Source organism: Lentinula edodes, assembly GCF_021015755.1.
Source record: "Lentinula edodes strain Le(Bin) 0899 ss11 chromosome Unknown C8R40scaffold_55, whole genome shotgun sequence".
NCBI lineage: Eukaryota > Fungi > Basidiomycota > Agaricomycetes > Agaricales > Omphalotaceae > Lentinula > Lentinula edodes.
In genome coordinates this window covers 243387-270575 of record NW_025764361.1, presented here as the reverse complement: position 1 = coordinate 270575, position 27189 = coordinate 243387, and the positions used below count along the sequence as shown (strand labels likewise).

Genomic DNA, 27189 nt, shown 5'->3' with positions numbered 1-27189 from the left:
CTTCTCGAAGACGGCGCAGGACCTCACGGACATGTTCCTCGTGTTTGGATGTGTCTTCGGAGAATATGATAATATCATCCAGGTAGATAATCACCGAAACATCCACTAAGTCGTGGAATAGTTCGTTGACCATTCGCTGAAATGCTGCTGAGGCATTTGATAATCCAAAGGGCATAACTAAGAACTCAAATTGTCCGTAACGCGTGCGGAAGGATGTTTTCCATTCATCGCCTTCTCGTATGCGAACATTATGATATCCCCAGCACATGTCGAGTGTGGTAAAGAGGTTTGCAGCCTTGAGACGATCAATGAGGGGTCTGCTGTAAGCGGAATTGGGTAAGAGTCCTTCTTAGTGATAGTGTTGAGTGCCCTGAAGTCTACACACAGTCTGAGACCACCATCTTTCTTCTTAACAAAGAAAACAGGAGCTCCTAATGGTGCGTGTGATGGACAGATATATCCCTTGTCTAAGTTTTCATCCAGAAACTCTTTGAGTGCTTTGAGTTCTGCGGGTGACATCTGATAGAGTTTGCCTGATTTAGGTAATGCTGCACCGTCCTCCAATTCGATTGCCAAATCATGGGGAGTGTGTGCTGGTAACCAATCCGATTCTCGTTTGTCAAAACGGTCAAGAAACTCGTGGTATTCAGAGGGGACCATGTCCTCAGTACTTTGGGACACTGTCGGTCTGGCTGACTCCGCCAACTGCTGTGAGAATGACCTTCCCGCTTTCACATAGGCTGTTTCGAGGTCGATATCATAAGAGTGTTCGAAAATCCAGCTTTGATCCCCTCTTTCAGGTCCCCGTGGGCATGCACTTTCCCTTGTCGTTCCTGTAAGGACTGGTCTACAAACCTGACCATCGCTAGTTCCTGCCATTCCCTCACCCTCTGTCCACTGTAAGGCATCTTGAATTGCTGCTCGTGCTACTCGGATTGCGTCCGCTTTCTCATGTCGTCGCAGCCTAGTTTTCTGTGTCTTTGACCTCTTCAAGTTTTGATTTCTCTCTGTGCGGGTTCGCATTGCTTGTCCTCCAGCAGTTGTATTTGTCGGTTTGCCCCTACCGGAGATGGTCTGAACTACTTTCTTGGCAGTCGGGATCGGTTTATGCTTCCGGCGACGACGACAGCATGTCCTGCACCAGTCAGAGTTGAATGTGATTGTAGTGCGGGCCCAGTCGATCTGTGGCTGGTGTTTCCGCAGCCAAGATATACCCAGAATGATGTTGTCGTCTCCAATATCTGCTACATCAGAACGAACATCCTCACGGTGATCTCCCACAACCATTTGCATTGTCGTATCATGAGTGACCATTCCTGACTTCACTTGTGAGTTATCCACAGTATGCAAAAGAACTGGACGTCGCTTCTGTGTAAGCGGAATTTTGTGTTCCTGGATAAACCGAGAATTAATTAGTGGTACACTTGCACCAGTATCCACCATCGTGTATGTCTTTACCACTTGAGCAGTAGCAGAGACCACAGTACCATGTACCATTAATGAAATTGGAATCTCAAACGGAGAGAAATCAGACAAGGGGGTACGGCCCTTAACAGGTGCCGGACAGTCCGAATCATCAACAAGGGATGTATTAGCAAGTTTCGAAAGTACATGGAATGAATTAGTCGAGTGGGGTGTGGTCATCCCTGTCGACCTTACACAAAACCCGGTCTCGCATCTTCTGCAGGAAGTAACCCTTCTTTAACCAAAGTTTCCACACGAGCCACATGTCGAGTACTACAGTGAGCATCCAGATGCCCAATGCCACCACAGATCTTACATCTCAGCTTGGCTTTCTCCTCGCGAAGTCGTTGAAGGGCGTCCACATCCATTGCGTTAGGGTCACGACGTGGAGGAGGAGTGTAGGTAGCAATTGGCGTGGGTATTGGAGAAGGATTAGTGGTAGACTGAGTGGAATGGATGTACTTGCGTTGTTGTAAGCACTTCAAGTCCGGTTCAATCTCGTTTAGGCGATCCACCAATTCCTTGGCTGTAGTCCCCCTCCAACCCACTAAGTGCTTCTGTATGTCATCTCGTAGCGAGTCCTTGAGGATGTCATGAACTAGTTTGGTCTGTTTGTCTGCAGGCGAGAGTCAGTTGAAGATGGAGCGGAAGTTAGAGATGTGTTGGCTGAGGGATGAGGAATTCTGTCGCAGTGCACGTAATTCCGAGGATGCGGTATTCTCTGGGTTGATATCCCCAAACTGGTGAAGGAACAGTGCTCTTCATTCATCCCAGTTCGAGCCGGCATCCTCGGCGTCTTCGACAAACAGGTCTGCCCATTTCGATGCTTCGCCTGTGAGATATCCCATAGCAAAGAGAATCTTGGCGCGGTTGCTGGAGAACAAGACCTGTTGCGAGTGGACTTTGATACGCCGAATGAATTCCGCGGCACCATCCTGGGTCTTTCCATCATATGACGAGTCTGCTGGCATGCGAGGATTGTGGGCAGGGCATCCGGAGACTGTTAATGCAGTCGAGTTTGATGAAATTTGGGTTCGAAGGGCTGTTAACTCCGCTTGTAGGGCCTGGATAGCCGTCTCGTGGTTGGTTGGTGTAACCAAGTGTTCCGAGATACTTGACAATTCACCGCGAACATGGCTTAGCTCCTCCGAGTGTGCTTTGGTTGTCTGGTGAAGTTCTAAGAACTGTGCTTCTACCTGCTGAACCCGACCTTCATATTTCACAAACTCTGTGATCACCGTGGACTGAAAACTCTGCAGCTCTCTGCGCATTTCCGACTGTCCACTCAGTACTGCTCTGAGTACATCATCCAATGATGTTGGTGAGGGTGAAGGAGGAATGGAAGAAACTGACGACGGTGCTGTTGATCCAGCATTCGGATCCCAAGGGTTTTGGTTCTGGTTCTGGTCCATTTCAAGTTGACGTAGTGTCAGGCTCAGACGCGAACACAGCGCAAGGCGCGGAAGTAGTCCTAAACGACGAAGATTGTATTCTGAGTAGGTACGAAGAAATATAAGAATTGTACCTAAATGACGAAGACGTCAACAATTAAGAGAGACTAACGGTACGTAAGTAGTGTGGGTGCTATGTATTGTGGTCATATCATGACACAGAGATACTTCTTATAACATTAGGCGTGTTCAATTAAAAAATACGGTTTCACGGCTTTCTGGAATTTGTAATAAATTACTAAATATAGAAATTATCCGTTGCTCTTTTTGCCTTCTGTTTTGTTCGTTATCTTCTACAGCCAATGCAATAATGTCAAAGACCCAGGCTCAGGCTGTACTCTTAAGTATGGCTTGTGCTATATTAGCTGCATCTGACACTCTGGACAACATTGAGGATGCCGACCTACCATTGGATGATCCATGTGAAGATTCGGAAGTGCTCGAGGTTGTTGCGGCAGTCATGATTCACGAAGCATTAGAGATCAAAGGCGATGGTACTCGAGGGCCATATAATCAGTTCCCGAAGTCCAAGGACTGGTTTCCAACCAGCTTGCAGCAGCCCGATCGATGGTTCCGCAGTAATTACCGGTGCGTTGATACATATAACTACATTATGTTTTGTTCAATGATCCTCAATCAGGATGAGTCGGGATATGTTTGACTGCCTAGTTTTCATGCTTGCACCCAATACTATCTTTCTTTCACCAAAAAAAAGACAGCGGCATGTCAAATACCAACTTGCAGCCTTTCTCATACGCTATGGACAACGTGGCTCAGATGTATTTGATGTGGCATCTAAACTCGGTCTTGGGCTGGGTACTGTACACTTGTACTGTCGTCGAATTACTAGGGTGTTACGTGAGCTTCATGGTCAGAATGTGGGCTGGTTAGGCAATGAACGGAAGAAATTAGTTTCTCAATGGATCGAAGCAAGATCAGGCTTTCCAAAATGCGTTGGAAGTGGAGATGGATGTCAAATAAGGATGAGCACTGCTCCAGAGGAAAATCCTGACGAGTTTCTGAGCCGTAAGAAGGAGCATAGTGTATGGAATGACTCTGATCTCACTTGAATTGTTCATTAATGTTTATCCTTCTAGACAAATGTTCAAGCTACAGTTGACGATGAATGTCGTTTTACATCTTTCGATTTGGGCTGGCCTGGATGTGTTACGGACAGCAAAATATTCAAGTACTCGCACTTGTGGCGCCATCGTCATCATTACTTCAAGGACGGCGAATATATCTTAGTCGATAAAGGTATAATCACATTGTACCACAAGTCATCTATATACTTATTCTAGATTTCGAGGCTACATATCTTCTCCATGGACCATCCGACCATTTGATGAACCCGAAATTTCATCAGTAGATCGAACAAAACAGCAACGCATGCGGGAGTTCAATGTTCGTCTCTCAAGTGAGCGCATCAAAGTTGAACATGAACATGCATTTGGCAAACTCAAAGGCTGCTTTCTATCCCTGAAAGAGATGGGATAGCATAAAAACCTACAGGAAATGTACAAGGTGATTGAAGCCCTGCTGATCCTTCACAATATGTGCATTGATTATGGTGACATTCCTGAGCATATTCCCGACTTTGACCCCTCCAATAACACTATACCAGTGGAAGTTGCAGCTGGAGATATTCATTTTGGGCTGGTGGATGTTACTCAAGAGGCCAATATTCCTCAGTACGAGACTGATCAGTGGATCAAGGAGGAGGGACGACGTAAATGAGATCTGATATTCAATGATTTATTCCCCATATAACTTTTACCCTATATTCTAATAGTTACTAATAATTTTACGAATCTTCTCATTGACAATCTCACGAGTGAGTTCGTCAATATTAGAATTCAGAATGGTTCGGAGTTCCTGCAACTGCTGGCTCTGCACGCTGGTTGCACTCTCGGTCTTGGATCTCCTCAACTGCTCTTGGGTCAACTTTGCCTTCGATTCAAAAAAAGTATTGATTGCTCCGAAGGTGTCCACTGAGGCAAGGGAGCTTTTTTTCTTTGCTGATGATTTTGTTGTTGCTAGGGCCTGGTAGCGTGGCTCAGATACAACCTGTGAAGCCAGAGTTGAACAGGATGTTCCAGCCTTCGGTGTGGGTGTTGTCAGTGCAACCGACCTCTCAATCTCACTATCTGAATGAATACTTTCGGCAGGAGATTCACGACCAGGTGTAGGTGGCCAGTGGATGTTGTCAATATCATCATCATCATCAATGATTGGTGATATTGGTGCGACAGAGTTGCGAACAGTAGGGCGATCCACCTTTGAGCTTTTACCAAACCTTCGAGGGATAAAAACATGCTGATCAGATGATGAAAGTATTGTTGAGCATATTTATACTCACCGCTCTTCAAATCTATCATACCAACCATTATCCTTCCAGTCACGATACTTTTTAACAGTGAGCGAACCAATAGATTTCCTGCCTCGCTTAGCCAGAATAAGCCGTTGCTTGTGCCATTCATCTGACTCAGGAACCATGGACTGAAGGTCAGCATCCCCGCCACCACCTGTGAATTCCTCATACTCCCTAATGTATGAGTACATCGAAATGCTTGCAGTCACCTTGTTGGCAACTGAGCTGATCGTAAACCTTTCAGCAACCAAAGGATTGGCCTCAAGATACTGTTCACAGGTGGGCTTTAGGAACGACAATACAAAAAACCAGTGACAGTACCTTCTTATACACACGATCCTTATTCTTCAACCATTTCATATGGATATCATCACTGTCTGAACTGAATAGATGTGTGAACAAGGAGGTTTGTTCAGCAGTAGTCCATTGTATGCTGGTGAACACGTCGTCATTTGGTGGATCAGTCGGGATCACTGCTTTTGCTTTCAGTGTTTTGGTGCCTACAGTAGTCGAAGTTTTGGAATGGGTGGCAGCCCCACGTCCACGGCCTCCACCGCGTTTTGGAAGTGGCTTTTGAGGTGATTCAGAGGCTGGACGTTTATTGCGAGTGATGGGAGGAGGAGGAGTGGTTTGGCGGGAAGAAATCTGAAAACGTCCTTGGAGAGAGGCTTGTGCGGCAACATTGCCATCAGAATCCTGAGCTTGAGTCTCTACATGCTCGATTGCCTGAAAGAGAGCATCCTGTTCAAGTAATGTCAACAGCACTCATTGCATTAACAATTCAAACACGCACGAAGCCACCATTATTCATATTCAAAAAGTCTTTCTGATGAACACATTGCTCGACTGATTCGCTCTGACCAGCGAGAGAACAGAGATATGTTGCACTAATTCTTTCTTAGATATAAAAGAGTAAAGGCAAGAGTGAACGAGAGTCAAGGTCATTCAAGGCTTCGAGCACAATGTCTTGAAGAATAATTTCTATATTTAGTAATTTATTACAAATTCCAGAAAGCCGTGAAACCGTATTTTTCAATTGAACACGCCTATTGAACACATGATCAGAACTTCACTTGAATTGGAATCATATTGGAATCCCTTTGCGACAACATCTTGGGATCCCTCTGTGGAATGGAAAGTCACGGGAGGAGGGGACCAGTCGTTTGCAACCTCTGACGCTCCATCCAGAACTCGATTTGAGTTTGAAGGGGAAGGTTACAAGGGTTTCGGAGAGCTCCTTGCGCACCCCGGAGCAACTCGGGGGATCGTTGCTACAACAAAAAGTGCTGGAGGACTATATATGAGTAACGAGTACAAAGGTATGTAGAATATCTTCTATTAAATACATTAAATTTGTGTGCTCAAATTTATCTAGATAAAGAAAAATCCGAGTTATGGTGTGAATTTCAGGAGGCTTTCAAAAAGTGGAAAAAAAAGAGAGGTATTATGTGAAGATGGAGATGTGGAGGTGGTGTATGGATTTTTGTGTTCCAGTGAAATAGTATCTCATTTGTTGGAGTGATAAAGACCTCGTCAGAACCGAACCGATACTTCAAGTTGGTATTCAATGCACAATGAAGAATAAAGCGTAGAGACACAACAGCCAAGAAAATACAATCCTTATAAGTAATATCCTTACAGTTTAAAATTTAGCTGTGAACTCATTGAAGGCCACGGTGGATGGTGTCAGAGGTGTTGATGTTGCGTCGGATCAGGCCCCCAGAATCTCCTGCAGAACCTCACCCGAAATAGCGTCATTTTGGGCCCGATTTTGACGATTTTCTGGTCCTAAAATAGCGTCATTTGAGTCGGCAGGAGTCAGCGCACCAGCACTAAAGAACACCAACATTTGAATTTTGAAGAAAATCTTGGAAAATTTTTCGATTTCACGTGACGATCCTGGTCCGAAATAGCGTCAATCATGGCAAAATCATAGCGTCAATTAGGGCGTCAGGCCGGGTGGGGTTCTGCAGGAGATTCTGGGGGCCTGTCGGATCCTGGAAGGATCTGAGCGTGTGAATTTTGGAAAAATCCCGATTGCAGAGCTCCTATGCCGTAGCTCGGGTCTGCTTACTACGCTCTTTTTCCAGCCTTCTCCATCCCGCTTTCGCCAACACCTAACATTATTTCATATTTCGTTTCGAGGACTTTAATACCTTCAACAATCTTCTGCGGTATTTTCTCTATACTTTCAAGGCGTGATGAGCCGTCGGCGGTGGTGTTATGTGAGGTGATGTGAGGAGGTGAAAGCCCAAAGGATTTGTTCCCCAAGACTTCGCAGCAAAGTCCATTGCGCATTGCGTGTTTGACACCTGCTTATTTTAAGCAAGGGAGGGCAGGGGAAAGGGGTTTGCTGGATAAATAGGTTGTGCTAGGTTTAACATAGGTTAACATTTCCCGTCGGCCAGGGCCCAGATTGTTATCCTCAGCTGAGGATAAAAAAGCAGGCTGGTGTCCCTGATCCTCCAAACGCTGGTTAGTTTCCTCCCAATTTTCATCGAGCATCCCTCATCCTTTTGCTGGTCAAAAGGCTCGAAGAATTTACCGTCCCACTCCTCGTTATCTCTCTATCTGTGGCCACTTACTCGCATCCCTATCTTGCTTTCCCATCCTTCACAAAACTTTTCCGCGACCTACTCACAATGCGCCTCAGCATCATTTGGTCCTGCCTCTCACTGTGTGCTGTCACTGCTGTCTATGCAGCACCTCGGTTCGATGTCAGTTTCTGAACTATGTTTTCTCAGATTCCGTATATAACGTATCAAAATAGCCAAATGCCTTGTTATCCCGAGCTCCACCCACACCCTCAACCGAACCACCTGTCCTTGAATTCAGAACAGGATCTGATGCAGAGGAGAGCACGGTCACATTTAAGGTGGTTATCAAGAATGGAGCTAATACTTTCACTGTTCGGACTCGTATCAAACACTTCATCAGAAGAGCGATTGGCGAATCTTCGCCCAACTTCTTAACATGGACGTTTACTGAAGGAGCGCAGAGAACCGAAGACTCCAGCGTTCAATTTGAGTACAAGGGGGGTGATTTTGAGGGTTTTGGCGAAGTTCTTAAGGATTCGAAAGTGTTTGAAGGGATCGCTATGTCGCCGACTGGTAAAGAGCTATATGCCAGCGACGAGTACAAAAGTATGTGGCGCCATCTTCTGAAAAGTACACTGAATTCATGTGCATATCATTTTTTTGTTCTGGAATAAGAGGGTTCCATTTTGCGGATAAAATTCATGAAGGCTTTCGAAGACTGGAAGAAGGCGAAGGGTGGAAAGTGAAGACGTCAAAGTAGTGTATGAATTGTTGTATTCCGGTAGAAGATCAATGATTCGTTCGTGGGTGGTGGACCCTTGGTTCATTTTGAAGTCTTCGAGAGTCTGTTGCTATAGAAACTTTGGAAAATTGAGATATCCCTTTCTCAAACGAACAGGATGACACAGGGTGGGAAGATACCTTCTGGTCTATTTGAATTCCTGCATCTTTGAGCAACATTGAGCAACAATCATGTCGAAACCAAGTTATGTATACAAATTGGTATCATCCTCATCGCCTGTTCCTCTCGACGCCTTAGAACTTCCCGAAAAACTGCCCGTGAGCTCGCTCGACCGGGACTCGGGCTTCATCCATCTCTCTACCTCCGTCCAGCTGCACAACACTCTCAAATGGTTTTTCGCAGAGGACAATCCTGTCTACGTCCTAAGATTGCCTTATGATAGGCTTGAAGATGAAAAACTTATCAGGTGGGAAGATCCTAAAGCAGAAGTTTGTGGCCCTCGAGGCGGGGAAGGAATGTTTCCTCATTTGTATAATGGGCTTAAGCTGGGCAGAGACGAAGTAGATTCGGTCAAATTATTGGAACAGGTCGATGGTCAATGGGACAAATCGATTGAGAATGCAATCAAAGATGTATGGTTGGTATATTGAGAAATGTGAGCCTTCACACAACTGTGACTTGTGGAAGAGATTCGAAGAGTAATGAATCCAACCGTAGCCTCAATTCCTGTGTACCTTGAAGTCAAGTCGTCCAAACATCGGATACACTACACTTTTATGTGTAAATACTTCCACTTACCACTCAATTTCTTTGTTGAGTGCCAGCCTAGAAGAGCCTGCATATTTTTCGAATGTACGTAGACGTAGAGATGCCATCACTACTGTGTTACTTTTCCTGGAACTCATACCACAGAGCGCGACATTAAGAAGTACAAATTCATGTAACGTGAGTACATATTCAAGAGATGGGAGTGAAATGAACGTAGATGGCAATAGAAGGTGAAGGGTATACCAAAAAAGTCAAAAGTTTCCGCCGTTTCTTTCTAGTCGTTAGCAGTCTACGAGCCACTAAATGTACTTTACAAACTACACAAAAGGACACGATCAGTCTTTTCCTACGTGGCCCGTTCAGTAGAAAAGAACACTCACAGAATCATAAGGCATCTTAGCATCCCTCCCAATACTCTCTGGCAACTCTTTGCTCCCTACTTCAAATTTCGCAATATTTCCATACTCATTCTGGAATCCAACCCATCGCTCAGGATACGAGGCTAGTTCAGGAGGATTCGCCCTGTCAGCCGGGGCGTAGACAACGAAGCCGGAATCAGTCAGATGGTCGCCGCGGGAATTCCAGTAGCCTTTGCGGATACGGCGACCGCCAGTGTTGGTTCCGCTGGGACCCCCTTGGTATGCATATTGAGCATGCTTAGAGGGTGACGGTCTCGGTGATGGTTGAGTGGATGAAGAATTAGAGTATGGAGAGGGATATGGAGAACGTTGAGGTGCGTTGTTCGGTGATGGGTATGGAGAGCGCTGAGTTGAAGCCACATTATTGTTTGGCGATGGGTACGGACTGGTGCGTTGCTGAGTTGGATTGTTTGGCGAGGCATACGGGGACGATTGTCGGGATGCGGAAGAGTGTTGCGGAGCGTATGAGGGAGAACGCTGAGGGGAAGGGTTGACATTATCACTATATGGAGATGTCTTCGGGGTTTGGTATGATGAAGCAGACTGATGATATGAATTTTGCTGCTGCTGCTGTTGTTGTTCCCGATCCCTGGCTTCTTTCTCTCGCTTCAACCTTTCCTCTTCCTTCTTCGCTTCCTGCCTTCTCTGCTCCAAGAAGCTTTCCGGCGGAGTCGGCAGCGGGAAATGTTCGAATTTCGTGGTCGTCGCAGGGGCACTAGACACTGCAGACGCCCTGGAAATGCCTCCAGATCCAGACCCATTATACATCCCACTCCTTTGTGTACTCCGTCTAGGCTCGCCGGTTATTTTATATCTTTTTGCGAGATCCGCGATAATACGAGCTTCAACTTCAGGCCCTGGCGGGACGGGAGGTGTTCCATCTGGGGCAATAAATGGGTACGGGTTGTCAATGTCTTGAGATCGATCGGGAAAGCGACGAGCGGGAGGTTCTTGGGAAGGTTCACGAGAGGGTGCACGGGAGCGGGAGGGCTCCCGAGAATGAGTTCGAGAGTAGGACCGTTCTTGCGGTGTGGCTCCCCGAGATTGGGAGGGTTCCCGATCTCTTGTGAGATCTCGAATATCAGCTCGGTCCCGGGTTTGGGAACGCGAACGTGAAGCTTGAGCGGAAGCACTACTGATACCCGTTGACGCTGATGCAGGTATGACACCGTAACTTGTAGTAGAACTTCCAAGTTTGTTTGCAGACACTGGTGTGGTAGTATTGTTATATGGTGCAGTGTATGCTACTGTTGTCGATGATGAGCCGACTCCAGGTGTAGTCCCAGAAGCATTGGGCGGAGAGTATATATTTGCCCTAGAAAACGATGGATTATCGAATATTCTTGGGGGCGTAGGGAGGGGGTTCGGAGTTCGGTTGCCAAAGAAGGATGTAGTGTTGGTCTGATTTGGAGGAGTAACATGAGACTGCGATTGCGAGGCTGCTAATGCTGCTGCTGCTGCTGCGGAAGCCGAGGATGTACCGGTAGTAGCAATATTTCTCGAAGCAAGGTAGCTAGTGTGGTTGGTACTACTTTCGCCGTGAGCACCGCTGCCAGGAGTTGGAGTTTTTGAACTTGAACCCGATCGCATTTTCGATGGGGTATTATTGTTGTTATCTGGATGTCTAGAGGACGACCTGCGTCTATGATGGTGATGATGTCGCTCAGACGGTGACGCTTGCTCCTGAATTGTGGACAATGCAGGAGCTGTATGATGCCTTCCCAGAGGCTTCGAGGTCGGAGGCATGGGTGTGTTCATTACCAACGGACTAAGTAAAGTCCCAGGCTCGTCAACGAATACTGAAGCATCTGTCACGGTCCCCGCTCCCGTTGAGGCTCCTGCAGAGGTTTCTGCAGATATATCACGAGCGTGAGCGGTGGATTGAGACCTACTTCGAGTTGGTGTTGTTTGACTCTGACCAGTGCCACTTGTACTAGATGGCATTGTAGCACTGCGTGTCAAGTTGGAGTTTGTTGGGGTGCTATTCTCATGTCGATAATGATCGGGAGTTCGAACGATCCGGGTGGAGAACGTCGGGCGAAACTGTCGAGTGGGCGTAGATGCAGCAGGGGGAGCATTCGAAGTGGTATTGTTCGCGTTTGACGCTGCTGCGGCTGCGGCTGCGGCGCGGCTGGAGGCATACGCAGACGCAGAGCTAGTCGCAGGGGGTTGAGGTTGATATCCTTGAGCGCTTGTGCTGGCAGCCTGTGCCGAAGCAGACACTGCGTACTTCTTCGGCCTCGCGAGAGGGGCGGGCGCGGGTTCCTGATGATTCTGATAATTGTCTGGTGGAGGTTCGGAAGCATGGCGAGAAAGCGATTGAGATTGAGAACGATGGTGAACAGCTGACGGCGGGGGTTCCGAAGACTGTCTCGCGTTGTTAGATTGGCGGTTGGAATTAGGATCAGGACCAGAACCACTATCGTCCAGGGACCTCGGATTCCATATCCACGGCGTTTCTGGTGGTGCACCGTCGACTCCTGGTCCGTACAACTCTTCTCTAAATATGCGAGAAGTATATGAAAAGGAATGAGCAACGTTTGGGAAAGGATATAAACAAATTTAGAAATTGCGCCACACCTAGTGATCATGTTCGAGAGCCCGAGCGGGTTATCAGACAGTTTTTGAGAGAGATATGCAGCGCTAGGAGGCTGGACTGGACGTTTGTATGGATTATAGTTCTGCTGCTGCTGCTGAGGTTGACCCCATCCTACACCAGGGACCCAGGCAGCTTGGGGAAATTGTGCAGGTGCACCATTGGGATTGTATTGAGGATTACGCTGCCAGTAACCTGTGTTCCATTGCGAAGGATTTACATTGTATCCTTGGGGTATCGGTGGCGCACCAGTATAAGGCTGAGGATATGCACTTGAGGACATCATCTGGGAAGGAGATGTGTTTCGTGAGTTGTTTGGCATATATAAGTGTTGAATGAATCTCACCATGGAGAAAACAACACCGTAAGAACAAGGAGAACAAAACCAAGTATCAGTACAACGTCTCTTGGCTGAACAATTGCTTGCTTGTACCCGATGTAGGTTGTCGAAGAGAGATCGTAAGGATCAAGGCCCAGAAGGAAAGGGACTATAAAACGCTGTATGTCAGTTTCCAGCGGTCACACTGATGAATATGGCGATGTGGGCGCCTGCTTCGATAAACAAACCATTTCCTTTTTGAATCTCACGACGTGACGAATTTCTTGTATACCGCGATGCTGCAGGTCCTATAGAGCAATGTCTTCCACGTTAGCAGAGTGGCAAGAAAGAATGCGATGCCACTCAACAGTATTGCAGAGCTAATAATCAATACGGTGAACAGCAGCTGGCGAGTCGAAGTTGGAGCTCGAGGGTCACTTCCCCGGAATCATTTTTAAGCGCCTTAATTTTCACTCGGTAGAGACGGCCCGCCACGAGCAGAAAAATTCTTCCATCTCTCCTCAATGAAAGCGAATTATAAGGTGTTTATCCTCTACCTCCATCTTCCTTCAATCATCTAAATAAGCTCCGCTAGTTCTCTAACATTTGTGGAACAGTATACTGTCAAGGCAACGTCCTATTTACCGCTGATGAAAATTCGCTGCTGAGTCCAGTGGGTAACAGAGTGTCATCGTTCGATCTCCTTAAGTGTGTGTCCTCAATGACTACCATGCACTATTAAACTAATGACCATGCGGACAGTAACAAGTCCTTCACTTTTTCTTTCGAAAATCGCAAAAACATTGCCAGAATTGCACTAAGTCCAGATGGAAATGTCTTGATAAGTGTTGATGGAGGTGCGTGATAATTCTTGTTTCTGTCAATTCTCTTATTCTCAATTGTCGAAATATTCCCAGATGGCCGAGCTCTACTAGTCAATTACAAACGTGGAGTTGTTCTGCATCATTTCGATTTCAAGAAACCAGTCAAAGATATATCTTTTTCGCCAGACGGAAAGTAAGTCTTTGTTGTCCTGGCAGTATTCTTGCTTCCATAATATCAATATGTAGATTCATTGCAGTAACGCATGGCTCTCATATTCAGGTCTGGAAGACCCCCAACCATCTCGTCCGCGAATTCGCTCCATTTGTGCTACATAGGACCTATACTGGGCATATGGACGATGTACTTAGCATTCAATGGGCCGAAGATTCCCAGTAAGCACCCTATTCGTTGACCTGACAGATTTCCTTGATTGCAGTATTTCTCGACATCTCGCAGATGTTTCATAACGACTTCACGAGATATGACCGCGCGTCTGTTCACCCTGTATCCGGTAAAGGACTATAGACCGAAGACTTTTGCAGGCCATCGGGATGTCGTCCTCGGTGCATATTTCTCCAAAGATGGGAACACGGTGCGTAGTCTTTTCTCATCACTTAGGTATGTTGAACTCATAATGCACAGATATACACTGTCAGCCGCGACGGCGCTGTTTTCACATGGAAGGGGAAAGTGGAAGCACCGAACTCAGACTCATTGGATAATAATGAAGATGACGATGATCAGCCTATTGCATCTACGTCTAACGGACTCTCTTCTTCTTCCTCATCCCCACTTTCACACAAAATCATACACACTCGCTGGGGCGTGCATAGACGGGAATATTTCAATGTCCCCGGCAGCAACGTATCCACGTCTTCTCGCCCAGCAAAGGTTATCACAACAACCTACCATGCATCATCATCCCTCCTGATCGTCGGCTTCAGCACTGGTATCTTTGGTTTATGGGAGCTCCCAGCCTTTACTAACCTGCACACTCTTTCGATATCCCAAGAAAGTATATCCTCCTTAGCCGTCTCACCTTCTGGTGAATGGCTGGCATTCGGTGCAGCTCATCTAGGCCAATTATTAGTATGGGAATGGCAAAGCGAGTCTTATATTCTTAAACAACAAGGACATTTCCTCGACCTCAACACATTGACTTACTCCCCTGACGGCCAGACAGTCGCTACGGGGGGTGATGATGGAAAACTCAAGCTATGGTCGATGCAATCCTCGTTCTGCTTCGTGACCTTCAACGAACATTCCGCTCCAATAACCGGCGTTGCATTTGCACGATACGGCACAAACGTAGTGTTCAGCGCAAGCTTAGATGGTACAGTCCGCGCGTATGATCTAGTGAGGTACCGCAACTTCCGTACATTCACGTCCCCCTCCCCCGTACAATTTAATTGCATCGCTGTCGACCCGAGCGGAGAGGTTGTCGCTGCAGGGAGTATGGACACCTATGAAGTGTTCCTATGGAGCGTTCAAACAGGAAAGCTCCTAGATATTCTCACCGGACACGAAGCGCCTGTGAGCACTCTGGAGTTTTGCCCTGAAGGAACGAACCAATTGGCAAGTGGATCTTGGGATCGGAGTGTCAGGGTTTGGAGTGTCTTTGGGCGCTCGCGTGCCTCTGAAGCGTTTACTCTGAATGCGGATGTTCTTGCTCTTACTTGGAGGCCCGATGGGAAGGAATTGGCTGTCAGCACGCTTGATGGCCAGATAACGTTTTTCGATGTTGCCCAAAGCAAACAAACCAACGTGATTAACGGTAGAAACGATATTTCTGGTGGCCGGTTAACTAGCTCGCGAACCTCTGCGGCAAATAGCACAGCGGGGAAGAGCTTCAATAGTCTGGCCTATACCGCTGACGGAAGGTGTGTTCTGGCTGGAGGGAACAGCAAGTACGTTGTTTTGTACGATGTTCGAGAGGGGGAGGGCGTTCTGCTACGTAAGTTTACGATATCGGAAAACTTGAGCTTGGATGGGACGGAAGAGTTTTTGGATTCAAGACGGGTGAATGAGGCTGGGGTAAATATCGACTCACTGATGATCGAAGATGAAGAGGAAGATGCTGATAGACGGAGGGTGGACAGCACGTTACCTGGTGCACAAGGAGGTGATATGAGTGTACGCAAATATAAACGTGCAGCACGTACCAAATGTGTTCGATTTTCTCCTACAGGACGTTCATGGGCTGCTGCCTCAACCGAGGGACTCCTCATTTACTCTCTTGACTCACTCAACACCGCTGACTTCGATCCTTTTGACCTCTCCCTTGACCTCACCCCCTCGTCAGTCTTATCGACCCTCCATTCGAAATCCTACTTACCCGCGCTCGTCATGGCTTTCCGTCTAAACGAGGCTCCTCTTCTTCAGACGGTATTCGAGGGTATCCCCAGGGGTGATATCAAGCTTCTTGTGAGACAGCTGCCCGTGATGTATCTCGGTCCCTTATTGAGGTTTGTCGGGGGTGTTTTTTTGAAGAGGACCCCGCATGTGGAGTTTGGGTTGTTATGGGTACATGCGGTGTTAATGATCCACGGAAGGGTGTTGAGGGCTGGTGGAGGAGCGGTGGGTGGTTATAGTTCTTCGAATATGGGAGGAGATATGCCTAGCGTATTAAGGGTAGTAAAAGCAGCGTTGGGAGAGTGCGAAGAGACATTGTCCAGGTTGTGAGTAATCAGTCTCAATCCATTTCTTCTTTACTCACTTCACATTGATTCCTGATTGAATGATGATAGATGCGACCAAAACATGTCCAACTTATCCTACGTCGTTGATCAGAGTAGGTTCTCGAGACTGCGGGAACAACAAGAACGGCAGAGACAGGATGCGCCAAAGAAAGCTGTGGAATCAGAGTAGTTGGGTTTCATCATTATGCCTACTGTGTTAGTCTAAGTATATAGATCTTCGACTACTTGGAGTAAATCCAAAATTGTTGTTCTCGCAGGGGCAAACGATTGATACAATACCACATTGACGTCTTTATGTACTGAGGGAAAGTACATGATCAACCGTAATGTACAGTATTACTGGACGTAGCAGAATTGGAGGCGAATGAGTTGTGGTAGTTCGTACACTGCGGGAGTACTAAACTTTATCTAAAATATCGTGAAACGAACGAACAAAGGAAGAACTGATCCTATAGATACAAAAGTCGACGATTAATACTATGGTTTGAGTAGCGAATCAGTAACACTGGTACGTGGAGGAAGAATTGCGATTAAGTTATGTCCTATGGTTATGGTCCAACGTGACAGTCATGATGCGGACATAAACGAGGCAGAGTCTCAAAATGAGACTCCAAGTATGCACGACTTGATCAATACATCGGGTGGAGACAATGCAGAACAAAGCGAAGGGAAAAAGATGAAAACGAAAGGACAAACAAGGGAATGAGAAAAATGTGACAGAGGATGATAATGAAGGTCGAAAGTTTCATCCTTAGGCGAATCAAATAATAAGTTCACTTCCCAGTGTAACCAGAGGCACATCCATCGGCATCATCGTGTACCTCCTCTTGTGGAACACCACTTCGAGCTTGTCTTCCGGTTCCTCGCCCTGGGCAATTCGCTGAAACACTTTCCTCGCCGAAGCACTTTCCAACTCCAGATTAGGTATGTCTGGGAAGCAAAGTGTAATGCTGAAGTTTCGCAGGCGAGTGATGGGGCGCGGGGAATCAGACGAAAGATTATCGTACCACCGCGACTTAACGAAATCCCGCATTTGTAGGACTTGAAATATTGGATCGATATCAAGAGCGATATTCTCCAAGTTTCTCAATGGCTGAGAACCCAAGGCATCACTGACCGAGTTGCTCAAGTCCAACGAGCAAGTGTGAGACGATTCGTGTGATGCAGACAAGGTAAGATACTCCAACAACTCAGGCCAAACAGGTCTGTCCCTCCTAACATGCAGTGTGGCCAAACTACGTCCCACGTTATTCAAGTCCAGATAAGCTCGAACGTGTTCTTCTTCTAAATCAGCTCCAATGGATCCCATGCCACCCCATGCATTGTCAGCAGATTCGGGTGAAGCAGGGTCAAACCCAAGACAGAGCGACGTAACTGACGGTGAGGCACGCTCAAGAAGCCCAAGGAAAGACTCGTGCGGCCAGGAGAGTTCGAGGTCATCGGGAAAGGTGATAGAATCTGAACTGGGCTCTTGAAAATTCCCGATCTCCAAAAGCATTTCGCGCGCTACTGGAAGTGTCAGATTATCGAAGAGTTGAGACATGGCTTCCGGTGACGCGCCGCGGGATAAACGAATCTCGAAAACCTCAAGACAGGAATGTATAACCATGGAAGTGACGTACGCCAAGTGGTTATCATCCTCGTCCGTATCGAAATTGACAAGTCCAGCCACATTGACGTGGCACACTTTTAAATTGGGTGCGACATCTCCTAAAAGGAAAAGAAGTGCAGCAGGAGTGACCGTAGGGAGGTCGAGGGTCAAGGACTCGAGGTGGGATAGAGACAATGGAGACAGGGCCCGAACTGATAACGAAGGAAGTTTAAGTTGCAAGTATCGCAATACCGGGGCTGCGTGCAATAGCGAAAGTAACCATGACGACGGGGACCATTCCGCATTCTGAACGCTAAAAGCGAATTTGAGCGCCTCAAGTCGTGGGGCTTCCGAAACCTCGTTGAATAACTCTTCGTGTATCCCAGCAGTGAACAGCTCGTCTTCGCAACAAAGAGAGAAAGATTTCCAGCGATGCACATGAGCGATAGAGGCATTCACTAGATCCGAGGATAGTTGTTGAAACTCTCCATCGTGCACATCCGTAGACCTCCGCAGGTTGATATTGAACTCCAACGGAATTCCTATCGCTGTCTTCACCTGACCAAGGCGCTGGAAAACATTCGAAGCGATTTGTGGAGTAAGGTGAGGAACAGTGAGCGTGACCCAAAGTGCTGGAGAGGATAATGCGATCTGGCGCCACATGCGACAGACATGCGTAAGGGTAGTTGCGCTTCCGAGAGACGAAGTACATTCAGAATCTGCTACATAAAGATGGAAGATCTCCAATAGCTAGAAGATGGACAGAATGTCAGACGATTGGAAGCTTGATAGCAGTGGGCTTACCAGGTCTGAGGGCATGTTCCTCATGCCACACCCGACGACTCCGCTATATTGATCAATCTCTTCAGACATCACTCCGAGCTCTTCATCTAGAAGACGTCTCTGTCGGTCCAAAAACTCTCTCTGTCGATCAAGAACTTCCTTCCTGCGTTCCAACTCGAACAGCTTTTGTCTTTTAGTATCGAGGATGGCATGTATCTCCGCAGCTTCCTTCGGGGACGGTTGGTCATTCGTTTGAAGAATGACCGTTTCCACGGTGGAAGGAATGGGAATAGAGTGGGCAGAGACAGAAGTGGATATAGATGAAATGGAGAGCACCGTATCGAATGAGGTTTTTGCAGTCACTTCGGTGAAATCCGAGTCGTTTGAGTCTTCCGAACTTCGTTGCAAATGGTTATGAGCCTTCATCATGGCGCGGAACGACATAAAATGAACTTCGGGAGTAAGATGGAGTTGAAAGCGAATACTTTACCTTGTTGGATAGCCTCCAGCTCTTATGACGTTGGAATCTGCTTCGAAAACGGTCTAACAAAGCGAAAGGCATGGTGAGCATGAGAATTGGCCGCGGTAATGATTGGATAATAGTCGTAGAAGTGGTCGTTGAACGATGGCCCAACACAAATTACTGGACCGTTGCAAAATGTGGCCGGGCCAACAACCACAATTTTTTTTGTACGATGTCCATTTTATAGCAAGGGAGACATTATATTGTTTTTTGTCTTTTTTTTTGTCTTCCGTTATGTGGTGACGTTACGCGGTGACTCCAGTTGAGGCAATGCTATTGCCGAGTTCCGATCTTCACCGTACAATGGGAAGCCTGACAGACTGACAATGAAGGAGAGATTTTTGGAGGAAAAAAGCAAAGAGCAGGGCATCTTGAATCTTGATCAATCACTGTTCGATGAGGAGAAAGAAGACCTTCAAGCGCTTAGTTTGATCAAATTCAAAAAATTGTACACAAAGGGGTCCAAGATAAGATAACAATAATCACGTCCTCGATGAGACGGTCCATCCTGGTCCATCTGCAAAAAAGGTCAACGCTCAACCTGAAGCTCGAGCTCGGGACCAAGACCATATTTCTGCCTTCTTTTTGATGTGCACTCATTCGTCGATGCTGTGATTTCTCCGGGCCCAACGGAACATTCAGGCTGCAGCTCAAATGGCGCGCTAACCTTCGTTACAAACAATCCCTTCAGGTTCGTTGCGTGTTGCAAAGAACCCATGGAGGGTTTTATGATTGTGGCAGATTATCCGCTCGTATGCCAACGGATGCTAACCAATGCCAACTACATAATTCAATCCTGTTTCAATCCAGCCAATCATCGTGCGGCGGTAGGAGGGCATAGGGCAACATACAGCGTACGATATGAAACCGTCATTCACCAGGTGATGCTGCCGGGATGCTCATAACCCTGTGAGTGTATCTCCTTCAAGCCTCTTCTTACAGCCTCTAACTCAACACATCTATACGATGACATCTGCTGCCTTGCGCCTTTAAGTATGACATTTGAATCTGAAGAGTTAGTGCCGCTCATCATAAACTCAATGAAAGTGGGACAAACCAGAACAAACCCCAGTTTGTCTCTTACTCCGTGGGACAGTTGACAATATGTATCTCAGCGTTCAGGTTTCCACAGGGTTTCCAGGTGCATCTCAATGTCATAATGAAACCGCATTTAGATCCTTGCATCCCACACCGTCCCGAGAACATTGCGTAAGTACGTCCGTCAGATGTCTTTGTCCTTCGACTCTTCAAGTAATGCACAGTCAATGATGCCTTTACAGGCCTTTACCTCCCGGATGCAGCAAGTAGGGTTTTACAGTGCTTTGCATAGATATAACGTGGATCCTGAAAGCTTTTACGTTTGGCAACCTGAAGGGAAGGAGCTGCGTTGACGCTGTCGAAATACGTTCAATGCATCAATATCGCGGCTCGAACCAACTTGCATTTTGGTACATACTCTTTCCCTGTTCTTTCCAAAAGGGCCTTGAGCTCGAGAAAGACCCGGGTGACTCGTGAATGTTACACATAATGAAAGGAATACAATTTCCGTCCGTCGTATTACATACTTAGTTCAGCGTTTTTACCTCGAACTATAGATATCTGCTCAACGCACGACAGAATTTTATCATGGAGGTATGTAACATAATATATTACTCTCTCCTCTGACTCATGAAATTAATGTTCGCAAGGCGTTTACATGAAAAATCAGCACGCCCCAGTGCCCTTCCTTTGAACAAATGCATGAAAACACCGGCTGTGTACTTGGGGCGTGAGGAAAATCGGAGAGAACACAATTCCGTATGTACAATGGTATCTCGGTGTGTAAGTACATATTTCTTTCCTGAGACTCATCTTGGTTTCCTGAGATTCTATTCACAATATTAGGGACCCATGCCTCGAAACCTCCGAGTCTCATACCAGAGATTAAATACATAGATATACAGGGATGAGATTATCATATTCTGCCCCCGGCCTAGAACTGGTACGTCTTGCTGTCCTTCGAATAAAGCACAGTGGCCAAGTTGCTTCCACTTATCAATCGACAGCTATCCCGAGTCCCTGTCACGATCAATTCTCTGTGCACCACCTGTTTCCCTCCTCGAATCAAGCTGACCGCCTTGACCTACGAATCATATTGCGTTGAGTCCTGGTTGAGCCGTGCACGTTGCCCGTTCACAAACTCCATGGACAAGTAGCCAAACTGGGATCCGAGATTCGCAAAAAAAAAAAACACACAGAGAAATGTCGATACTTTTTATACAATATTATTGACAATATATATACTCTACCAGTATCGAAGGTATGGTGGAAGCGGTAACCTTGGTGATATGATAGAATGTCGAAGATGGTATACATGGCTGTAAAGACGCCCATCATCAACGATAAGTTATAGACCGCCTGAGACGTGATATAAGCGTCGAGAATGTTCATGATAAAGAAGGCTAAGTACCATCAACATCTAGATTCGAAAATGCGGTAAGAAATTATCGCTGCCCGTTATACAATCCTCAGCCCAAGAGAGCACAAGATGGATGTGTGTCCTGTCTCGGTCTGTCTCGGTACTAGCTCACACAACGTTGACGGAGCCCGCTCTGAATGTATATGCTAACATAAGTACCAGCAATATCCAGGATTCAGACTATAGGCTTGTTCAGGATAACGCGGCAAAGGGCTCGACGCGTCTGCCACTGATGAAACTTGACTCGCTCCCGCGTGCTCATCGTCCTCAGACAGTATTTTGCTTCGTATGACTATCTCCCACCTTTCATAGGCATGGTGACAGATGAAAAACAAAACTTTATTTCTTGAATCTTGGTATATGCTGGCGATCAAAAGCGATCAAGCTTCAAGCTTTGAACCGTGGGAGAGCGTTTCTTCTATCAATTGAATATTGCGCTTCGCTGTCGGAAAGCCAACATATGTTCTGTGATTCTGAAGTTTTATTTTCCGTCAGTACTCTGTAGAAAGACACCGACTAGATATAAACGCAACTCAAAATATCAATCGGTCAACATCGGGAAGAAAGGCGGAAGGAATGAAGATGCTGCTGGTTTTCCGTCTCTTCGGAGCAAATGTTAACTTACTCGACTGCGCTCGCGGATATCGGATCGTACCTAGTAGTCTGTGGAGTTTAAAATAGTGGAATTTGGTACGAAGTGTATACACTAGTACCCTGGTATAATGCATCTCTGATGTCTTCACTTTTCCAGTTGCCTCGCCAATGCTGCGCATGGATCAACGTACAAACCTTCAAGATCAACGCTCACGTCATGACATGTTGATAAAGTTGGTGCTTTCACTTTCGATTGCGTCCATTTCCCTTTCCATCACTTCATCACTATGTCTGTGTCTTTCGAAGCCAGACGTTATATGGTGTTCACTGTCTTTTTCATGGTTCGGAACCTTTGAATTCGCTCGCCCCTGTCAGCTCATGCTCTATGATTCCAGTTAGGTACATTATACACAATGATTCTTCTGCGTGGCGGGTTTCGACAACTGTCTACCACGATTCCTATCTCTGCAGAATTTGAACCCTCATTTCAGAGGCAAAACGCGACATTGGTGTTTTTGGCTCGAAATTCTGACTTGAGAGATGTATTAACGAGCATGAGCAATTTGGAAAAGCGATTTAACCACAACTATCTGTATCCATGGGTGTTCTTAAATGACGAGGAGTTCACAAATGAATTCAAAGGGTGCGCTCCTTGTCCAATGCTTCGAAGCCCATTATTCATCGCTGAACTGTTGTAGTCGCGTACTGCTAGAAACAAACGCGCCGGTCTATTTTGGATTGATTCCAAAAGAACATTGGGTGCAGCCTGCTTGGATTGACGAGGATAAGGCGGAGGAATCGCGAAAACGGTTGAAAGGACAGAACATCATATACGGTGGTGCGCATCTATACCCTGACACTATCCTGGCAACAAAAACAATCTTAAACATTTGGCAGATAGCTCATCCTATAGAAATATGTGCCGCTTCAACTCTGGGGTTAGTTTACAGGCTCGTCGTTGACCTTGTCATTCAATAACATTGACACCTATAGTATTTCTTTCAACATCCACTGCTACAGCAATTCAAATATTACTGGAGGGTAGAGTAGGCATCCGTTTCTTCGCCCGCTCATGATCGGAATACTAATCGCATCATCATCAGGCCAAATGTCGACTACTTCTGTGACATGAACTACGATCCCTTTCAATATCTCAATCAAAATAACCAAACGTATGGTGAGTGTCCGGTCTCTCTGCTTGCTCCCGCGCTCACAATGGGAGCAGGCTTCACAATAGCATTATACGAGACTCCAGAGACGGTTACCACTCTATGGGATAGCGTAAAAGGCAACACTAATCTTTAGTGATTCAGCATGACGTTGCTCTGAACAAAATACTGTCTATAGAGTTCATGGTCAAATATCCTCAATACATCGCCAACGATAATGCGATGGAACTTCTCAGTAACGATGGCGGACAAACTTACAACATGTGTCACTGTATGATCTTGCTTTTTGAATGCCCTTTCGAGTAACCACTTATGCCTTCTTACTTTTCCGTCGCATACATAGTTTGGAGTAACTTCGAGATCGCAGACATGGACTTCTGGCGAAGCGAGGCGTATCGAAAGTTTTTCAACTTCCTTGACGCCAAAGGAGGGTTTTATTACGAGGTTTGGGTCAAATTTTTGGCGTTAAAATGGACTTACTCTCCCAAACAGAGATGGGGAGATGCTCCCATACATTCAATTGCTGCCGCCTTGTTTCTTCCAAAGCATAAATTGCACTTCTTCCAAGACATTGGATATCGCCACGCAGTTTACCAACATTGCCCTTCGAGCGATGAGTCTCTGGGTAATTCTTGTTCATGTCATCGGTGGAATAGTATTGGCAAGTACACGTATTGCTTATAACTCAACATCTAAATCGTTGACGCTCCTGTAGATAACAGAAAAGAGTCCTGCTTACCGCGATACAAGGACATGCTTTCAAACAGTATCATCCCAATAGATCCATCCAGTTCTCTATTCCCCTGGTCATGACGCTCCACGAATAGCAACGAATAGAAATAATGAACCAATATATCTTCATATATCCCAGTCAAGTAGCTTGTATCCACTGTATGTAATTTGCCATATTATTGACTAACTTCTCAGGTGCTGGGGAATGCCTCCAGTGTATGTATCCTTAGCATTGCGAGTGAGAGGTCTCCTGCAAGGAGGGAGCACTATACAGATACACCGGTACCTGGCGTGACTCACTGGGCAAGGTTTGACTGCTTCAACCGAAACGGCGTTGTCAGATTGGAATGGGTCGGGATGGAAGAGCTTCTGTACGACTAACAGCAGGGAAGACTTATTCCATAAGCGATTATACCTCGACTTTGGAAACTTCATGATCAGTAGACTCGAATTTTTCAATACATACAGCTCACGAGCTCACAAGCTAAGGCTGACGGATGCTCCTCGCTTTAACGAACGACCACTTTTGTACCAGCCCACTGGCCAACCCAGAACCGACAATTATTTTTCCGAATGCCCAATGCTTCGGCATCAAGCCCAGATACGGGTAACGTTCCAAGCCACCTTGAGCCGCCTATGTGATCTGTATACTCTATGAGTACCAGCCCTGCATCGGTAGCCTTTTTCAAAAAAGAGCTGACAACTTTAGGAAGAGTATATTTTCCGGCCTGTAATGGATGAGGTCCTCAATGATGATTGTGATTGTGGTTACAAGGTAACAAGACACGTACTGCAACATAAACCCTTGCATCTACCGTCTTGGCAAGAAGAAGTGACAAAGACTTTACGAGGGCATCGTGCGATGCGTCAAAATGGAGTAAGTCTGAAAGAATGACAATGTCGAAGCCCGTGATAGATGGGTTTGGTAGCAAATCCCTGATGGAAATAGAATGTGAAAGTTGTGACATTTTCATGCATATGGGCTAAGAACTTACAGCAACTCTGCAACGTCTTGACCCCATTCATAGCCTCTACAATGCAACTTGCACGTCGGTGAAACCAAGGCCTGATTACGTTCAACATTGCTTTTGAGGCTCCCCAATATGATTGGATCAGGATAGTCTGAGGTCACTACAAGCGATGGCACATTTGATGGACTGGAGATGGTACAGGCTGCGAGGGAAGGAAGGGAACAACCTGCACCAAGTTCGATCACTGGGTAGGAGCGTTCAATACATATGTAATTGTTGTACAGGGACACGTACAAGTCCTTCCTTGTAAAAATATTGCTCCTTGTTCGATTTGTTCCGCAAGAAGCAGAGAAGGCGAAAAAAGATGATCCGCGAGGAGAGTGTTCGCTTTTCCTTCCTAATAGGAACGTGATATCAACTATTCAAGCATTAATTTACACATACAAGGGGAAATCGCTTGTATCAGGCAAGAATAACAAGAACATGACAAGACCAAACGACAAACCTTGGGCGCCACAGTGAGTTTGAGATCTCCATACGATATGATTTCACTTTCGACGACTGGTTTTCCTCCCAGAAAGAGCAAAGCATCATTTAGGATATCTTCAGATGATTGTTCTTTGGGTTGTACTTGTTGATTTTGACTAGATGGCATGTCCAACAACGATTCCAGAAAGAAAGTGGCCATTGGAGTCGGAGAACAGGGTCGGTAATACACGAGCGAGCGCTTATTAGTATACTGATCACGGGATAAAGATACGCGTCTGATAATATTTACTATTACTATTAGTTGCTCTCAGTACTGCAGCTTGATGCAGTTACGATTTGTAGCGATCACAGTCGGAGAAGTTGGCTTGTTGCTCTGATGATAGGTCGAGCTGCCTCCTTGTGAGCTATTGTCTCTTGTTCAATTCGAATATACAATCTGATGGAATACTCTAGATTTTCTGAACAGTGTGCATATACCGAACACGAGGCGTAAATTGAGCACAGAACACCCACTGTCGCAATCCCTAGGTCCCTCGACTCTACCATCTCATTCTACCTTTACCGCTGTTTCCTTCTTCTTGCCAGTCCGAACGTTTGACCTTTCTCTTTAGTGTGTTCGGCTGCTCAATGTCGAGTCCACTGTCTTCTGCATCTGCAGCATCGAGGGCAATACGACGTGATCCTGATCTCGAGCCAGATGAACAATGGAAGGAGAATCTTAAGGCTGAAATTGAGCGCAACCTGACCTCTATGGTCAAAGATGCCGAGACCCAGTTGAAAGAAAATTTGGAAAAGAACCCAGACGATAGCGAACGTTTGCGCAGAGAATTCTCGGTTGCTATGGATAATATACGGAAGCTGGCCACAGAGGCGTTTAAGGAGGAACTGGAACGGGAAAGGCATCAGCGTCGCTGGGCTACAGGCCATGAGCTTCCCCCAGATCTCGCGGAGACTATGAAGAAGGAACAACAAGCTATTCTGGATCAGATACAAAGCGGCAAGAGCTCTAACGCACTTGGCTCTAATGACGGTCCTATTGTCAGTAGTGTGCAGGAGAATACTATAGTGAGTCGTAGTGTCGCACCTCCACAATCAAACCATGTTTATACCGATTGTAATCACCAGGATTCGCTGAATCGCAGAAGCTCCACTTCCTCTGTCAGTCTGAACATGAATCCTACTCCTCCCCCACAACGTTCTGAACGGAATCAAAGAGCCACACTGTTAGAGCCAGATCCAGAGCCACCGTCCGAGGAAGATACCGATGAAGAAAGTGACACTGACGCTGCACGCAAGAGACATATCAGATCTCAACCTATCATGCCACCGCCCAAGTTCCGCAATGACGACGACTCTGGAGTCAAACGCTCTTCCTTGGAAGCGGCTTCTGTAAATCTCAACAGAATTCCTCGTCCTTATTCTTCAAGTTCCAGTACTCCCCCAAAAATATCACCCGAGGTCTGGCATCCCCCCGAACTTGCTTCAGATCGGTCTCAGCGGCGTAACAGTACAGCAAGTGTAAGGTCTACAGGATCTACTTCTACAGGATCTCGACGGCCAACTATCGTTGACACAATTCCAGAGATCAGACCGGTCGTGAACAGTAACTCTGATATATCCACTAAGGTTGAACAAGAGCGGGTACGTACACAAGAAGTTGATCAAGCATGGCGTGATTTGGATGCTGC

The 27189-nt window shown here is 46.4% G+C and overlaps 10 protein-coding genes across 10 annotated transcripts; 4 read left to right on the top strand and 6 right to left on the bottom strand.

The window, feature by feature from the left end:
- Positions 1-2225: 2225 nt before the first annotated feature.
- Positions 2226-2876, bottom strand: C8R40DRAFT_1176767 (uncharacterized protein; the record flags this gene model as incomplete). The annotated part of the gene is made up of 1 exon (XM_046232567.1): positions 2226-2876. One exon carries the CDS (start codon positions 2874-2876, stop codon positions 2226-2228), a length of 651 nt encoding a protein of 216 aa, XP_046080530.1.
- Positions 2877-4700: 1824 nt separating this feature from the next.
- C8R40DRAFT_1074108 (uncharacterized protein) lies at positions 4701-6097 on the bottom strand (the record flags this gene model as incomplete). The annotated part of the gene is made up of 4 exons (XM_046226669.1): positions 4701-5211; positions 5275-5555; positions 5608-6027; positions 6080-6097. 4 exons carry the CDS (start codon positions 6095-6097, stop codon positions 4701-4703), a joined length of 1230 nt encoding a protein of 409 aa, XP_046080529.1.
- A 1120-nt stretch (positions 6098-7217) lies between these two features.
- On the bottom strand, positions 7218-8686 carry C8R40DRAFT_1131028 (uncharacterized protein). Its single transcript, XM_046229195.1, has 3 exons — positions 8499-8686; positions 8031-8429; positions 7218-7761 (listed from the first exon to the last, which is right to left on the bottom strand). Exons 2-3 carry the CDS (start codon positions 8218-8220, stop codon positions 7712-7714), a joined length of 240 nt encoding a protein of 79 aa, XP_046080528.1. The 5' UTR covers positions 8221-8429; positions 8499-8686; the 3' UTR covers positions 7218-7711.
- Positions 8687-8795: 109 nt separating this feature from the next.
- On the top strand, positions 8796-9215 carry C8R40DRAFT_1059458 (uncharacterized protein; the record flags this gene model as incomplete). Its single annotated transcript, XM_046225265.1, has 1 exon — positions 8796-9215. One exon carries the CDS (start codon positions 8796-8798, stop codon positions 9213-9215), a length of 420 nt encoding a protein of 139 aa, XP_046080527.1.
- Positions 9216-9455: 240 nt separating this feature from the next.
- On the bottom strand, positions 9456-12790 carry C8R40DRAFT_743867 (uncharacterized protein). The gene is made up of 5 exons (XM_046236077.1): positions 12695-12790; positions 12333-12634; positions 11645-12252; positions 9714-11590; positions 9456-9650 (listed from the first exon to the last, which is right to left on the bottom strand). Exons 1-5 carry the CDS (start codon positions 12695-12697, stop codon positions 9633-9635), a joined length of 2808 nt encoding a protein of 935 aa, XP_046080526.1. The 5' UTR covers positions 12698-12790; the 3' UTR covers positions 9456-9632.
- Positions 12791-13191: 401 nt separating this feature from the next.
- Positions 13192-16360, top strand: C8R40DRAFT_1059516 (quinon protein alcohol dehydrogenase-like superfamily; the record flags this gene model as incomplete). Its single annotated transcript, XM_046225270.1, has 8 exons — positions 13192-13209; positions 13263-13375; positions 13430-13524; positions 13585-13684; positions 13738-13884; positions 13949-14084; positions 14135-16170; positions 16240-16360. The coding sequence occupies 8 exons, from the start codon at positions 13192-13194 to the stop codon at positions 16358-16360; spliced, it is 2766 nt and encodes a 921-aa protein (XP_046080525.1).
- Positions 16361-16473: 113 nt separating this feature from the next.
- C8R40DRAFT_1131015 (uncharacterized protein) lies at positions 16474-19501 on the bottom strand. The gene is made up of 3 exons (XM_046229194.1): positions 19056-19501; positions 18587-18985; positions 16474-18532 (listed from the first exon to the last, which is right to left on the bottom strand). Exons 1-3 carry the CDS (start codon positions 19134-19136, stop codon positions 16952-16954), a joined length of 2061 nt encoding a protein of 686 aa, XP_046080524.1. The 5' UTR covers positions 19137-19501; the 3' UTR covers positions 16474-16951.
- A 3193-nt stretch (positions 19502-22694) lies between these two features.
- C8R40DRAFT_1163595 (glycosyltransferase family 15 protein) lies at positions 22695-23993 on the top strand (the record flags this gene model as incomplete). Its single annotated transcript, XM_046230385.1, has 9 exons — positions 22695-22783; positions 22839-22978; positions 23038-23078; positions 23134-23186; positions 23244-23317; positions 23366-23428; positions 23488-23580; positions 23653-23753; positions 23802-23993. The coding sequence occupies 9 exons, from the start codon at positions 22695-22697 to the stop codon at positions 23991-23993; spliced, it is 846 nt and encodes a 281-aa protein (XP_046080523.1).
- A 557-nt stretch (positions 23994-24550) lies between these two features.
- C8R40DRAFT_1059489 (uncharacterized protein) lies at positions 24551-25667 on the bottom strand (the record flags this gene model as incomplete). The annotated part of the gene is made up of 5 exons (XM_046225268.1): positions 24551-24769; positions 24833-24977; positions 25037-25256; positions 25307-25409; positions 25518-25667. 5 exons carry the CDS (start codon positions 25665-25667, stop codon positions 24551-24553), a joined length of 837 nt encoding a protein of 278 aa, XP_046080522.1.
- Positions 25668-26128: 461 nt separating this feature from the next.
- On the top strand, positions 26129-26470 carry C8R40DRAFT_1059427 (uncharacterized protein; the record flags this gene model as incomplete). The annotated part of the gene is made up of 1 exon (XM_046225263.1): positions 26129-26470. A coding segment is annotated over one exon (342 nt), but the record flags the coding sequence as incomplete, so codon positions are not given.
- Positions 26471-27189: the final 719 nt, after the last annotated feature.